Here is a 13,677-nt window from a genome sequence, read left to right as displayed (position 1 = left end):
ATGTAGAGAAATACATCCTTGCATGCCTGATAAATGAGCTATCATAAAGATGCTACCCATAATTAACATGTTTAGTGAATGCTATGCTGATTCTTTTTCATGTAGCTACGAGAGTCTAGTTAGATATTTCAAGCCCACTATTGTTTCTTCACACATAATTGCTATGGAACTTACAGAAAAAGTCCACTGCTAGAAGCTCATGTGATTTCATGATTTTTCAGTCCCATTTTACTCTGTAGATTTCTTTCTGTCTCTCTCTAAGCTGCTCAATAGTATTTACAGACCATGCCACGTGTATTCTTACTATGAAGTTATCTTACCTGACCCATTTTTCAGGTATCCATTTGCGTCTACAGTTGTATACATGATATAAGGACCAGGCTGATTAACACCAAAAGGCTACAAGGGAAAAAAAAAAGAAAAAAGAAAAAAATTGGCAAATTTTCACATTTATTTCTTTGATTTTAGGACAGACAGAGCTATATTCATAAAAACAGTAAACCAAAGAGAGGCTTTCATAGATTAATAATTTCCTTAGTACATGGATAACTCTGAAATCAAAATTATTTTGGTCATAGTATTATGCAAAAATTCATTTTCATAATGAGACTGATCTGTTGCCTAAAGTAATGTTACTGCTGTCAAATCTTTTCTAAATACACTATAATACTCCAATAAAAAGCTCTCTAAAGCAGAGCTGTTTTCAGGACAGGAAATATAAATAAAAAACCAAACTCATGTTTCTAACACCTAAATACTTTAAAATGTCAGCTTTAGCTTGAGGAAGAAGCATAGGCAGAACACACAGTGTATTATTCCCAGCAGTTCATGTTATTTTTGGAAGGAGGAAACAAAGATTTTGAAGAGCCCCAAGGCTTGCGCACACATGCTCTCTTTCTCTCGCTCAAAAAAAGTGATATACAACAGACGAATGTTCAACTCTTAAAAAAAAAAGTGCATTTAAGATATTAGGGGAAGCAGTCTAAATCAATCTGGAGTGTATTCTTTAAAAGTAATTTCAAGTTTATTTCTGAATCACATCATAACAATAGGTATGCAACTCAGAGTTGAGCAAAACTTTGTGGCCCCATCCTTCCCATGTTCAGCGTTCTCATGCTCCTATCATCCTGCTCTTCTGCAGCACTATGTCAGAGCATGTCAGATGTGGGTCGTAATGACACTAAAAAGAAGAGATGATGACACATTTCACACTGTAGCTCAGAAAAATACTAAGCTGTAAACCATAAGAGTAAGTGATGATGAGATGCAAGATCAAAGCTGGGAAAATAATAATGGCTAGAATGGAAGGAGACAGCAAAGAAGATGTTAATGCATATCCATGAAAGATGAATAAATGAAGTGAAATTTTGGATATTTTTTTCTTTTTTTGCTGAGTGGCTGTATGCTGACGTAACGTACATCTTGACACTTTCTGGCAGCGAGTTTCATCGACAGTGAAGGCAATGTTTCAATGATTTTGATGATGAAGTGCTCACCAGCATCTGTTGTGAAGGTTTACTTTTTCTTTTTTCTTTGCAACCTTCTCTTTAATTTTCCAGTTAAGCTAATAGTATCATCAAATTCTCTTATAATATCAAAAATGAAACCTTATGTCTTAAAATAGGCTTGAAGAAAAAGTTGGTCTCATTTGAAACAGTTTTTGGATTTCCAAATGAAAATGATGTTTCTTACTCTAAGTTCCGCTTTTAGGTCAACTTTCACTGTGAACATAGTAATTTGTTAACTGATGGCTTGGTGGGTGGGTTGAGAGATCTCTGAAGACAATTCACAGAACTGAAGTAGAAATCAGCACACTTATATGTGGTTAATCTGCAGAATCATCAGAATTACATTTCCTTTTCTTTCCCTTTCCCTTTCCTTCCCTTTGTTGCACCCACTTCCTGCACGTTACTGTATCTTCTGTGCCTCCAGAAGTGGCTTATTGGGCAGCCCATGACTAAATCCGTCAGGTAACTGGTTTGGCCTGTCCTTCACGACTGCCCAGAGCCCATGCAGGCTAGGCAGTGCGGGCAGCTAGTGGTGTTACACAGGTCTTTCCAGTATCTGGCGCATCCCTGCCCCTGTAATGCTAAGTAAAAAATGCTGCTGCAGGATCAGTCCATTAATTTCATCTCTGAGCAGGCAGCTAGAAGAGGACTCGGCTTCCAAAACGTGCAGAATATGACCATGCATGATTTGGATGACATATTCCTCCAGGCAGGAACTGTCTCAGTTATATGGACAGCTCTCAGGATAATTAGGCACCAGCCTGTTTCAATGCTAAATAGTAATGTGAAGTTATAGTTGTACTTACTGTTATCTTCCGAGGGCAGTCATTAGAACAGAGGCCGCTGAGAACTGTGGAAAAAGAAAAATTTTGTTCTTAGCATTTATATTTACTAGCCATTTTACAAGTACTGCCTCTGAAATCCATTCAAGTTTATTGTCATGTAGCCATTAAAATACATACAAAAATTACTACTATATGACTTATGTTAATGTGCACAATAATTCCTAATCTCTTTGAAGTACACTGCTTGGGTGAAATTAATCAGCTACTCGCTGCTTTATCACACCTATTTGGTTAACCAGCTTCAAAAGGGGAGATTTGCCAGAGATTAAAGGGGAGATTTAAAAAAAAAATTCAAATTAAAACATACATTAGAAATAATGCACCATACACTTTTCATTATCCTTCATTTCTATCCATTAATAATTACTTGGTAGAGATTCAACTTTACTGTTTTAATTGATAAAAGGTTAGTAGAGGTTTTAGAACTTGATTTAAAGCAATTTTTAAAAGTTGTAATAAACTGTGAAAAAATCCCACTATTCTATAAATTCTAAGTATTATAAACAGATGTGTATAATGGTTGTTTAATTACATGTTTTAAAACTTAGTTTGGAAAAACAGTTAAGTTACAGAAAACTGTTAAATGCTTATTTATAATCAGCTAAAAGAGAGACCATGAAAACCATCTACTCCATAACCCAGAACATCCTGTCACATTAAATATTAAAATATCAGTACCAAAATGTCTGTAAAAAAAAAAAGGGGGGGGGGGGGGGGGGAAAAAAAGAAAAAACCCTAACATGCTGTTCTGATGCAATTCTTTAGAACATTAAGACATCAAACAGCTACAGTTGGGTTGAGCAGCAGCCCCGGTAAAAGCCACAGACAGGGGGAAAAAAAAATCTACATAGTAAACCAGGCTCCACCGAGCGACAGTGGGGACCACCAGCAGGGTCGCCAGGAGCTGAGGGGAAGCTGGGGCGCCGCGGGCTGGGGCGAGAGCACGGCGGCCGGGCTGAGCGCAGCCCTCCCGGGCAGCCTGGCAGTGCCGAGGCAGCCGCAAGCGTCCGCTGAGCTTCAGGGACCGCATGGTGGGCAGCGGCGGGCAACCACACAGTGCACGTAGGACACGTCGAGACTTCCAAATATAGAAAAATTTATAAACTCCAAATATCTGGCGAGGAAAGATAAAGGGGTGACAAAGCACAGTTTGAAGACTATGTATCTACAAATGTAATTTTTGAGCTATAAACCATATTCTGTATATTAGACAGAGGTGTGCACGCCAGTGGACATCAACTCTTCCCGTTTTAATGCAGAATCGCACACTACCGTTTACTGCACCATTTCAGTACTGGAACAAATATTCTGATCAAATATATTTGACTTTTTATAATGACCAAAACTGCTCTCATTGCCCACGTGCCAAATAAATGGCAATGCAGTTAATGACACACCAACTGGCAGAAAGCATGTTTTGTTAGAAATGCTCTCCCCCTTATTACAGTAAAAAAGTGTTTTTAGGCCACTCATTAATTCCTATTTTCTGGGCTTTCTATATATGTAAAACCACTCAAACCCTGAAGAATTACAGTAAAGCAGGCTTGAGATGACAGACATATGGGGAACTGACAGAACTCTCCATCAGAAAGAAAACACTGCAACCACTCATGGTGCAGATGAAAATACATTGGCTGTTGTTTCTTGCCTTGGTTTCTGAAAACAGGCAAGATAAAAAGGCAGCCACTGTGGACAAAAAGCCTTTTCATTCAGGTCAATAGTGCTGAAATCTCTTCTGGTTCCTTTCGGTATAATTATAGTGTGTGTGTGTGTGTGTGTGTGTGTGTGTGTAAGCATGATGACTTTTTTTTTCTGATCAGTGATTAATGAGCTAATCTTCCTCCATTCCCAAATATTATCAGACATGAAAAATAAGAAATGAAAATGTTGAAAGACAGGTACACATAGATATAATGGCATTTTTATATTGACAACATTACTTTCATTTATCTCACATAATATTTGTGCAGAAGATTAACAGAATATTAGAGTTTGAAGGGACCTAAAGAAATCATCTAGTTCAACCCTTTCTCTCAAAAATAATTACAAATACTACATCATTTCTTAACCTATTTATAATAATCTCTAACTTTGGTAACTCTGTAGCTTCTCCAAGAAATTTATGTTCTTCATAATCTGCCATTTAAGATATTATTGTTTATCCTGTGTAATGTAACTTGGTTACATTCTTTCCCATCTTGCACAGACATGCAAAACACTTCCCCCATCTTTGCAGAAACTTATTGTATGCTGGGGACTTAAATCTTCCTTACATTTCTCTTCTAGGCTGAATAACTCCATTCCATTGCTCCTTTCTTGTAGCTCACATTTTTAGACATTTGATAATTCTCATTTTTACTTCAGAAGCCAGCTGAGAGATGAGTTTTTGAGACCTAATATCTGTCTATGAAGTTTTGCTAGGATGCTGAAGGAGAGAAGGAAAGCTCCAGCATGAAAAAAAGATTTAAATTGCCTCTAGTTAACAGTGAAAGACGACAGGCCTTCTTGTAAAATCAAAACTGCACAGAGACAATGAACATGTATTTAAAAGGACACAGTGGTCAAAACTGACATTAAAAACAGCTAGAATATTGAAAATTGTTGGCAGAATTACTCCGAACTTAAGTACACTAAAATAAAACTCCAGAAGAAAACCTTTGAAAACAAAAATGTTGAATGATGTTGCATATTTCTGCAATCTCTAATGTTTTCCATGCTATGTTTTTTCTTTCGTAGTATTATCATACACAGGACATTATTATGGACATAGAAGGTCTAATATTCACATTCTTCTCAAAGTCCTATTTTGACTTGATTTTGCAGTGATCACTTACCAATTACTTTAACAAAATAGGCATCTGCTTCAAAGTTATTTTTTAATGTATGGATAGCAAAATCTTTATTGAAATAGCCTTTGCTTAGTACAATGATATCCAAGATCCCCTGAGGGAGAGAAAGAGAGGGAAAAAAATTAAAATTAGAATGCAGATTTACTCTAAATAACATCCAAACCCAACAAATTATCTTAGATAGATTTAAAAAAAAAAAAAAAAAGGAAGAAAACACACATGGCAAAGCTTGCATCTCAACTATTAATCTGAAAACCTTTCAAAGGATATTAATCTACGGCCCTTTACAACAGAGTGCTCCACCGCAGCTGTGGGACAGCCTGCTCCAGTTCCTTGCTGCCCTCTTCACGGAAAAGCGCGGCTCAGGAGGAGCGTACGAAGGTGGGTGCGCTTTGCTTCCCCTACGAGACGTGCTGTTGCTGGCTGCCGCCTCCCAGGGAGCCTCCCACGCACGAGCAGGAGCCTCCCAGGTACCGGCACCGCCAGCTCCGTGCGCTGCGACTGCTGCTGCTGCGAGGCAGCTGCGCGCTGCTGCTCTCACGCGGGCAGCTGCCCTAGGACCGCAGCAGGACAGAGGCTGGTTACTGCAGGAAAGAGCTGAACTTACATCTTCATATATGTCAAAGAAGGTTGCTACCACTGCGTCCTTGATTTGATTTAGATCTGAGAGTTCCCAATAAACTTTAAACATTCGACGTACACTCTTGCAGCTCACATTATTGCATGGGACGTTTTCTAGTAAAAATGCTTGCTGATTGCTGTAAAACATACATGTAAAACAACAAATAATGTTATCTTCTCTAAAAGGTCTAACTAATAGGCATTAAAAATATTGTAAATAAATAATTTGAGCCTACTGAAGGTAAGTATCATAAAAACAAAGCTAGCAGCCACCACATACTTTAAATCCATGAGCACTTATATTAATTTTGCAGGCAGAATTACAGCCAGCATGTAACGGTTGATTTAAACCAAAGAATACACTAAATAAATGCATCCAAATCAGCAGGAATCATTTCATTAACCATCTGCTCAAAAGACCCAACATATTCTTGCTTTATTCTGGGACAAGAACAAGTGCATTTATCTGCTATCTCCTTAATCCCTCCCTGGTCCTTCAGCTTAGACACTAAAAAAGATGCAGTGCATTTTCATTATTTTATGATAAACTCTCCCCACATCATTTCCATGAATAAGTTTTCTTACATATGATTTTTTTTTTGCAAAAGTTAAACCAAATTTCTATCAGTATGTTTTTCCATTGTTTCAAAGCAAAAAAAAAAAAAAAAAAAAAAAAAAAAAAATCTACCACCACAGTAAAAATAAGGCAAGACAAACCAAATTACATGCTTGCTGACATGGAGTGAGCAGAGACAGGGAGAACAGCTCAGATACTGAAATGAGAAAGAAACAAACTGAGTACCAGCTCTAACAAAGCAAAAATCTCCCTTCTGAATAATTTAATTAATACATGTCTGTGGGTCAGTGGCGGACCCAAATGAGCGATGTAGGATCCAGCTGCACAGCTGGATGGCTGCTAACATCACACATTGCCTCGGAAACTGTAAAGTTCCCTCTCTCACCAGAGCCAGGAAAACCATCAGGACTTCACCACCAGGGAGTCCGACCCCTCGGCAGGTCTCTGTTGCTGACTTTGGAGCTCACTTGGACCCACCGCAGCAGCGGGCACAGACCACGTCTCCCAAGTCCTCCGGCGCCCGAGCAGCCACACTCCCCGGCGCTGCCGCAGCATGTCAGGACCCAGCAGCAACCCTCAAAATGCCCTTTTTTGTGATGACCTTGAACACACTGTCATTGCACAGGGTAACAACAAGCTGTTTTTCCATATGTTAACGGCCTCTGATGCTTCCCAGATGGAGTCGTGTCCCCCTGACACAACATACACCCCACAAGCACACTGAAGTAACTTCAGCATTTTCTTGAGGAAAGCTGATGTTTTTACGTCTATGTTTCTATGGTGTATCTCAGATGATCTGCTGCTAATACGAATTATATCCATGACACTCATATTTCTGCTGCATCCATCTGAAAAAGTTGGAGAAGGGCAAAACATTTACCTGAGAAAATCCCCATTGCTGACACTTCAGTAAATCAGTTTGCCTTTCCACTGCCAAGGGAACATCGCAGAGCTCGCAATGGGAAATAAAGTGGGAATTTGCTCTCTGTAAAACGTGTCAAAAGTAAAAAGGGATGTTTTGACACTTCCTTCAAAACCTTCTAATCACATTTCTTGAGCTTTTGTGCAAAATATACAAATGAGGCCTTTATTTTTCTCCTGTGCTCTATATTTGATTGAAAGTTTTATAATGACCCACTTCTTACTGTTCCACTGTTAGAAGTAGCAATATATTGAATTAATGTCCAGCTAAAAGCAAATTAAGTGATCTACACTATTTAAGACATTTTATTATCAAAATCTGAGAATGTGTAACTCTAACTCAAAATTATTAAATGTTCCCATTCATTTTAGGTATTTTATGTATTATACTAGTATCATTAAGCAACTACGAGGCAAGGTGACAAATTGGGCTAAGCACATTGTTTCAATTTCTCTTCTTCATCATGTCATACATCACTTGCATTTTTTTAAACTTCGAGGAAATTTTATAAAGATGCTTTCTTTAATTCATATTTTTTAACTGCTGGAAAAGAATATATGCTAATTATTTACAAGGCACTTGATTTTTAAGTTCACATTATACTCTACATATAAATTACAATCTTAGACTAAACTATATGCCTTGTGAATGCTTAGACACAAGAAGTTCATTTACTACAGTCGTTTTTAAATTTTATTTCCTTGGTAGTGTGCATTTAATGACTTTCAAAACATCGCAAATGGACAAACAGTAACATAATATCAACTGCATCATGAGAAAAGAGGAAGATACTAATAAAAGTGGCAAATGTCATCTTTTTCACCCTTCTACATCAACAAAAGAAACACAAAACAGGCCATGGAGGGGGGGAACCTACTTCTAATAGATGCTGAAAACTGAGAATGTACGATGAGAGCTATCCCATAGAGGGAAGAGGGGAAAACAAATACCACAGAGGTAGCATCTCGTGTGAGAGAGCTGCAGAGTTCTGCAGAACCCCTAATCAGCACAGGGCTGGAAGTCTGCTTGTGTACACCGTCTATTTGGAAAATTCAGTTCAGGAAACTTCATTTCATATGAATATTGACTGGTATCCATGGAGTCCTTTCTGAACTCACCTATAAAACTATCAGCTGAAAAGATATGCTTTATATGTTAGCCATACCTACGAACACATACACATAGTGTTCACCACTTCACCACTGTGAAAACTCATATAAAGCTTAACATCTGTTTAACAGTCAGTCTTACTACTTACAATAACAAAATTAAGAATTGCAGAGTAGCAAACAAAAATAATGAATTCCTGAAGTGAATGAAAACTATTACTATTGCTGAGAAGTATGAGCTAAAACAAGGTTTAAGCTTGAACTACAATATTAAGCTCCCTTTAGAGTAAAGTTTTCAAGTGGAACTTACAAAAATGCATCACCTGATTGGAAGCACATAATTTGTTTTTCCAGTTCATATGCTAGCTGTATTAGCTTTATAATTAAAAGCTGAGCCTTTTTCTTGTCAATTCCAGAAGCAATTCCTTGGCATGTATTTTATTGATGGCTTCAAATTATTTTAAATTCTACCCAAGCCCTCAAAGCCTTTATTTCCTCTACAAGCATCTTTGGAAAGCACAGTTAGGAGCATCAGGATCTCACTAGTTATGTGGCTTTGAAACAAGTGCGGTACCTTGAGAGGGTGATGCAGGCCATCACCTTCCCCCCCCACACTTTTTTAACAGTATTTATAGTAAGGAACTAAGTAACAAACTTGTCTTCAACTCTCTAGTTACTCACATTTGACTCTTAATTTTTCTCACATTCCTAATCTTGCTAGCTCATTCAAAATTTTGAAAGATATATCCTGATGATAGCATTTGAATTTGTTAATTTGCTAATTTGTTAGTTATAGTCCAGTAATGCTGCTGAAATATCAGTTGTTTCTGCTGAAAATATGTTTCTACTGTGATGTTTACTCACATGCAAAGATTTCTTCCTTCTCTCTGACTAACAGTGAGTAAATACGACTTTTTTCCTCATATATCCAGACTTTTATTTGTTGAAATATGAGATAATTTATACATATTCATGACTAGGCCCTATAATAATAATTAATTATTATTATAAAATAATAATAAAAAAAGCATTCACACTACTACTTCTAACTAGAGAGAAGAAAGTGCTAATTTGGGGAGTGGAGATCGGTCTTCAGGTTTACCCTTAAAATACATGCATATAAAATATAATGTACTTGTAGCCTTTCAGACATACCTGTATATAAACAGCCTTAGTGTTTTAAAATGCCACCTAGTTTTTAAGGAGAGCTATGTTTAGAGGCCCACTGAAAACTGCAGATACCCTAAGCAGCTGTCTGGGTGCACATATGCACAGTTTCTTCCATGCCCACAGTCAAGTGATTCCCACTTGACTTGATACAAAATAAAATACAAACAAAACAAAATCAAGATAAAATAAAATACAAAAACCACTGGAACAATATATTAGTAAAAGATTTTAGATTTTGCTTATGTAAGCAAGGAAAACTAATGGAAAACAGAAACTAAAAGCATCTGTAAGCATAGCGCAAGCCTTAGTACTTGCTTTTGGGGGCATTACCTGGCCATGGCCAGGGCTGCTCGCTTCTTTCCGGGAAAAAATGCCAGAGGTCTGGATTTGGCCTACAAGCTGCCGGTTGAATCCTTATGTTTTTATGGCTTTCATTCACAAGCATTACCAGAATCGGAATATCTACCTTTGCATTCTGTTTCATCCTACAATTACCAACAGCAAGTTTGTGCCCTTCCTATCATTATGAACAACATTTTGAAGGTTCATCCTTTCAAAAAGATCTACCTGTAACAATGCAAACCTACAAAGATATCCTTAAAAACCACCAAACCATGCCCCTGAAAGGTTCTCTGAAAGCACATGAAGACAGGCTACATTGCAACGACAGCATGCTGAATCAGTGTTCATGTGTTACACATATGTGCGGCAGTCGATATAAAACAATTCAGCTGAAATACTGAGAAGAGGACGAGCAACGCAAGTCCACCATGCAAAGGAACTCAGCACTAGGAGCAGCATGCCACCCGTAACATGCCACTCGCAGCACTATCAGTATTTAAATATTCACACCAGTCCACACACAGTGGCACTGATTTTTGTACCATCTGCACAGCTTTAACCCAATGAACTTCTTAATAACGCTCAAGCCAGTGTAGAGTTATTTCCCGGACTGGAACCTTCTGACTGTAGCTGCATGTGCAGCACAGCTAAATTTCAGAAGGCTGCATTGCTACAAGCAAAGCTTAAAGCCAAAGAAAGACTGAAGATGCATTTATCTGAGTTTTAACATATTGTTTTGTGGTTAGAATTAAATATTCTTTGTTTCATACGTCTCATATTCTGTCAGTTTGCAGCCAGTTACTTTACAGTGAATGCTCGGACACTCAAATGACAATATCTTGTTGCAGACATTCAGAAACACTGAATTGGCCTCTATCTTTTAGATTTGCTCAATCAGAAGCTGCTTCTCAGTCCTGAATTTTAAAGAATCCAACCTGCCTTCTGACAAATCATGAGTAACAATGACTTAGGAAGAAATAATTGTGCCAAATAAAAATATTTTCAAGTTGAGCTGTGCAAAGGACTAAAGCATATATTATTTTAAAATTAAGTGTGAACACCATGAAAACTGTTATTTTCTCAAAGTATATTATACTCTAAATTTTTCACTCTATTGCTCATATTCAGTTCTTGTTGAGTGCCAACTTTCAATCTTTACCGTCACTTATCACCAGTGTCAGAAAGGTACAGTATTTCGAAGTATACTCTTACTTTATTTGACCAGTCCAAGCATTCGTTTTGAGCAAGAACCTCACTGAAAACATACTTCCTTAGATTATATTTGCAATAGAAGATGGCAATTACTAGCATCTCATTTGGAAAACAAGTGGTTAAGCAAAAGTAATTAGCAATTAGGTGACAAAAAGACATTTATAGACTCATATGCAGTATTTATACTTTCAAAGTTACCCCAGTCTATTTAAAACCAAAGTGCAAAAAAACAACATATTCAGATAAGATAGTAAGCAGAGATGAACCAAAAAATAACTACTGATAAAATTACTGATAAAATTCCTTTAGCTATTATTATTTTACAATTATTCTAATATTCTAAAATTTCTAATTCAGTCATAACCACAGGGAAGAAAAAAAATCTTAAGAAGCATGAAGAAAAATTTGTGGACTAGCATTCTAATATGCAGGTTTTGACTTAAGTCAGAAGTTAAAAGAATTCATAATAGATAGATACACATGTAGGAATTCACTGAGAATTTAGTGTCTTCACTTGTTAGTATTTATAGTCTGAATTCAAACCCACACCACACTTTCAAGTACAAGTGAGATTCCTTTTGTGGCTGTTGTTGTTAATAAGGAATTTATCCGTGCTATCAGTATATTTCATACTTCTATTCAAAATTAACAGCATATGGCAGGAGATTAAACAGAGGCTGGCATTAATGCAGTTATAAGAATATAAATAATCGTTTTCCTAATTTAGTCACCTGAAAGGACAGTAGGCCAAAGTCATTCTTAAAATAATCTATTTCTATTTCAGTATCTTATAGGGAGTTTTAAAAACCTGATCTGAGAATGTTTCCAACATTATGTTAAAAGCATATAATTGATTTTGATTGTATTCTTCCACTATCAGAGATCAGTATATTTTCAGATGAATAAAATGTTTTCTGCCTCCTTTAAGTTAGAGGTAGTAATTAGAAGCTAGACTTCCTAGACTATAGCACAGATTGAGGTCAAGAGCACACAAAAAATGCTTTTATCATTTAATCACAGTAATCAATCACTGAAAACAGATCTGAAGATGTAGTATGAAAAGCTTCAGAGAAGGAAATAAATAGCTTGATCCAGAAGTGTTTAAAATCAATTAAATAAGGTTTTCATTTTTATTTGCTATAATCTAAGACGGGCTTTTAATTTAATTTCCACACTGTTTTAATTCTCTGGATTCTATGACCCAGTTACAGATTTTAAAGAGAGGTATTTGCTTAAGTCACTCAGAAACAATAATTTAATATAACTGTGAAAGTGACATTTGAAAGTAGGTGCTAAAAATGTGATTTGCATTCCCATCCAAAAGTATTAAGAGTCTGTTTCCATTACTTTTCTACAAATAATACTAGAAAAATATAGTGTTAACATGCAATGTATTTTTCAACTCTTAGTTTAGATCCTTTTTTCCCCACCCTAGACTTCTGCTCTCTGAACTCTTCTTTTACAGCCTGTCAAATCACGTGCCAGCACTTTCAGTCCTTATGCCTGGCTATGTATAACTTTGAAATCAAGTTTCCAAATAAGTTTGAGACACCTACCTGAACAAGCAATTTCAGAAGAATTAAAACTCGTGTATCAGTAACTCACTGCAATGAGAGGTAGGTAACTCTAGGCAGTTACTTAGGAGTAAGTATTTATAAGCCATATAAAACTTTCAGATATTACTTCATTTTTCAAATTATATGCCAATGAGAGGAAGGAGGCCCCTAATAATTTTGAAGGATAAAATAACTTAAAAAAACAACCAACCAACCAAAAAACTTCCAAAGTCTATACACTTTCATAAAGTCCTTCTTAAGTGTCCTAGCCATCAGGATACAGCCACAGAAGATACAGGACAGCTGAAAACACATGATTTGTTGGGCTTTCGTACAAAGATAGAGAAAACCTTTGTAAGTTAGATGTTACAGTATTTCAGTGGAAAAGGAAAGGCCTTGGTTCTAGTCTGCTCTCTAGACTATTTACAGGCTTTATTCAAGGCCTGCTGAACAGAAAATGCAAACAAACTTCCAGCTAAGAAAAAAGGCCACAAAGTACAAAAGCCTGGCTGTTAGGGCCTGAGTCCTCCAGCTTCTCCTGTGCAAAGTCTGGGCAGTAGCAGCATCACCCCATTTTTCTCTGCTGTGTTTGAATACAAATGGCTGCTATTCTAGTTCAGCTAAAGCTCCAAGGTACAGCAGCAGAGCTCAGCTGCTCGCCGCCTCATCTCTGAATCACAACATCGTGTAGGCAAAATGTAGCATGTAGCTCTTCAAGCTGGGTCATTTTTAGGTATGTATCAGTATCTAAAGAATTCCTTAATCCAAAAATGTCTATGAGTGACTCAGGTGTTGGCAACCAGTAGAGGATCTGGACTGATTTCTTAGATGTAACGATCTAAAGTCTGTCTATGTACTGTTTTAAGCAGCAAGGTGAGCTCTTCAGTTCTTATCCTCACTAAGTATTAACTCCAACTATGAACGTGCACCCAAGCTCATCTCAAATATTACACAGACAACAGATGG

General features: G+C 37.0%; 1 protein-coding gene across 3 annotated transcripts in view; it reads right to left on the bottom strand.

The window, feature by feature from the left end:
* Window positions 1–13,677, bottom strand: part of ITFG1 (integrin alpha FG-GAP repeat containing 1) — a 98,998-nt gene that overhangs the window by 24,426 nt on the left and 60,895 nt on the right. For all 3 annotated transcript variants that reach the window (XM_062586769.1, XM_062586770.1, XM_062586771.1), the window contains 4 exons: window positions 5,810–5,960; window positions 5,188–5,296; window positions 2,315–2,358; window positions 321–399 (listed from right to left, as the gene is read on the bottom strand). In XM_062586769.1, the coding sequence (XP_062442753.1) occupies window positions 321–399; window positions 2,315–2,358; window positions 5,188–5,296; window positions 5,810–5,960 (383 nt within the window). The remainder of the gene's footprint in view (window positions 1–320; window positions 400–2,314; window positions 2,359–5,187; window positions 5,297–5,809; window positions 5,961–13,677) is intronic.

This window comes from Rhea pennata, chromosome 13, assembly GCF_028389875.1.
Source record: "Rhea pennata isolate bPtePen1 chromosome 13, bPtePen1.pri, whole genome shotgun sequence".
Taxonomy (NCBI): Eukaryota; Metazoa; Chordata; class Aves; order Rheiformes; family Rheidae; genus Rhea; species Rhea pennata.
The sequence above is the reverse complement of the archived record's forward strand: the minus strand, read 5'-3'. Positions and strand labels throughout refer to the sequence as shown.